Source organism: Mesitornis unicolor, unplaced genomic scaffold (genome assembly GCF_000695765.1).
Source record: "Mesitornis unicolor isolate BGI_N332 unplaced genomic scaffold, ASM69576v1 scaffold23337, whole genome shotgun sequence".
Taxonomy (NCBI): domain Eukaryota; kingdom Metazoa; phylum Chordata; class Aves; order Mesitornithiformes; family Mesitornithidae; genus Mesitornis; species Mesitornis unicolor.
The window spans coordinates 1-2370 of NW_010197370.1; the positions used below are offsets into that span (position 1 = coordinate 1).

General features: G+C 43.4%; 1 protein-coding gene across 1 annotated transcript; it reads right to left on the reverse strand.

Annotated features, from left to right (window-relative positions):
* Positions 1–334: 334 nt before the first annotated feature.
* On the reverse strand, positions 335–2116 carry LOC104535430 (dynein light chain 1, cytoplasmic-like). Its single transcript, XM_010188794.1, has 2 exons — positions 1981–2116; positions 335–646 (listed from the first exon to the last, which is right to left on the reverse strand). The coding sequence occupies exons 1-2, from the start codon at positions 2110–2112 to the stop codon at positions 509–511; spliced, it is 270 nt and encodes an 89-aa protein (XP_010187096.1). The 5' UTR covers positions 2113–2116; the 3' UTR covers positions 335–508.
* Positions 2117–2370: the final 254 nt, after the last annotated feature.

Sequence of the window (2370 nt, forward strand, 5' to 3'; positions counted from 1 at the left end):
CAGGCAGAAATAACAACCTGGGACTGGGGTAGAGCCTGTCCTTTATTTTCAAAAAGCAGTTCTCCAAGGAGTACCAGCAGAAAACGGAAGAGCTCAGGCTTTGGGAGAGTACATCCAGCAAAACAAAAGGTGGGAAATCATATAAAAAAATAAAGTCAGGAGAATGAGAAAGTTTTGGAACAGAAAGAACTAAACAGAGTCAGTACTTACAGAGCACAAGCAGAAACAGGGCAATACTGTAGATGACTAGAAAGCTCTCAAAGGCAAAACTGCTCCAACAGCTCTACTAGCAAAGAAGCAGCCTTCTGAAAAAAAAAATAAATACAAGGAAGACTTTTTTGGTATTTTTTCTTTTTATATCCACAATGTAGTATCATCTGCTATAGCATAATCCCTGCCATTGCCCTTGAAGATCAAGGTCTGTGTCCTCGGGAAGGCTGCAATAACTAGTCAGAGGAGTCAGCACAGTCCTGTAACCAGATGCAAGTTTCAGTAACAGTCCATGGCTCTACCCAGACTTGAAGAGAAGAATAGCGACTTGGCCGAGGTAGAAGTAGATGAAGTGCTTGGTCTCATGAGTGACGTAGCTGCCAAAGTTCCTTCCCACGATGCAGTGCCAAGTGGGGTTGTATTTCTTGTCAAACTCCTGCAAACAGATCACTGGAAATTAAGAAGTCTTCTAAATAGGTATTCACTCAGTAAGCAAGGCAATTAGAGGAAAAGCAGATGCTCTTAAGTACTAGGATTATCTTATTTACATCTTACTGTTCACCTGCTGCATAGTCAGATGGCAAAAAAAAATCCACAAAAAACCCCATAGTGTTTACTACTGCTCATATAGAGCGTTTAAAACATCACCTACGTTCAGGGAAAGCAGTCATTCTTCCCTCATACTTCATACAATGATCTGAAGCTATAGCCCTGAAGTAAAAGCTTCACCAGTAATTTTATACCCACAGAGATTAAGCTGTAATTTAGACTTCATTGTTCATCTGCAACACGGGTGCTAAAGGGACACGGTGGAAAATTCTCTGCCACATGCTCTGCAACACCAGCACAATCAACAAATCTAAGGATTTGTGGTTTACACATTTCAAACAAATCCTCTACAAATCCCCAGGAGTTGCTACAAAAAATACCTGAAAATTATCGGACTAAACACCCTCTTTTCCACTGTCATAGATACTCCCTGCACCTGAGGAAAAAAAAAAAAGCCTTTCTGTATTGTGAGCACAGCAAACCAGTATTTCTCTAGTGGAAGCAATCATTCCGTGTAGCTGAATTACTTTTTAAACAGCTCTTCCACTCAGACCATTTTAGCTTCCATTGACCCTCCTCAATTTCTCCGGAAATATAATCAGATCTTTCCCATGTTCAGTATTATGAAATCTACATAAAGGACAACATGGACTTTGCAAACAACAGATAATCAGTGCCACCAGCATTTTTTTTGTGGGTATTTTTTTTCTTTTTTTACTTACGTCACTACATAAAGAGATATGTGATTATAGTAGACTTGACTTGCAGAAAACTACTTTTCCCTGCAATTTTTGGCCCAGCCGGACAGAACTGTGAACAGATCCTTAAGATTAAGTTCAAGACAATTGAAACCAAGGACTAAGTAAACAGACTTTCTCTTGGAGGAAAACTGTAGGAGAGCTCCATAGAGCCCCTGTGTTCTGTAGCAGCTCATCAGTCACAGGAACAGTCGGCTGCCACTCTCTGCTCACCTGGACCACAGGACAGTGGCAGAAAAGCTTAAGTAGAAGGCACTGCAGGAGAAAAACAGAAGGACCTGGAAAAGCCCATGGAAAGGGTGGGGAAGGAACATAAAGGCACCAGCCTCCTGAGAAAGCCCAACTTGATTATCTCGTGTCTCTAGAACTTGTTTCTCTAGAGCTACTTGCCCAGCAGCATTCTCCCTGCTTGATTTTTCATGTGCACAGAGATTTTGTAAGGACAGTACAAGCAAGCATTTACCTTCTTTATGTGAGCAGCGATGTCCTTCTCGATGTTGTACTTCTCCAAGGCCTGTGTAGCACACTCCACAGCATCTTGCTGCATCTCCTCTGACATGTCCGCATTCTTGATCACTGCCTTTCGGTCACTCATGATTGCCTTTATTAAGCAGAAAACTCAAAGTTGCAGGAGCAGCTCCCTGCCAAAATCACCTGCCAAGCAGCCACCCAGGTACCATCACTCACAGCTGGTTTTCGGGGCCGTGCAGCACTTTTGCCGGCTGTATCAGAGGCACCGGCACAGCTTGTGCTTAGAGCCCGGTCCCATTAAACCCCCGCTCTCCAAGTGCTCCAGTCAGGATCTACACAATCGCCGCCGGAGCCTTTCTAAACCGTGTCACCCTCCCCGACC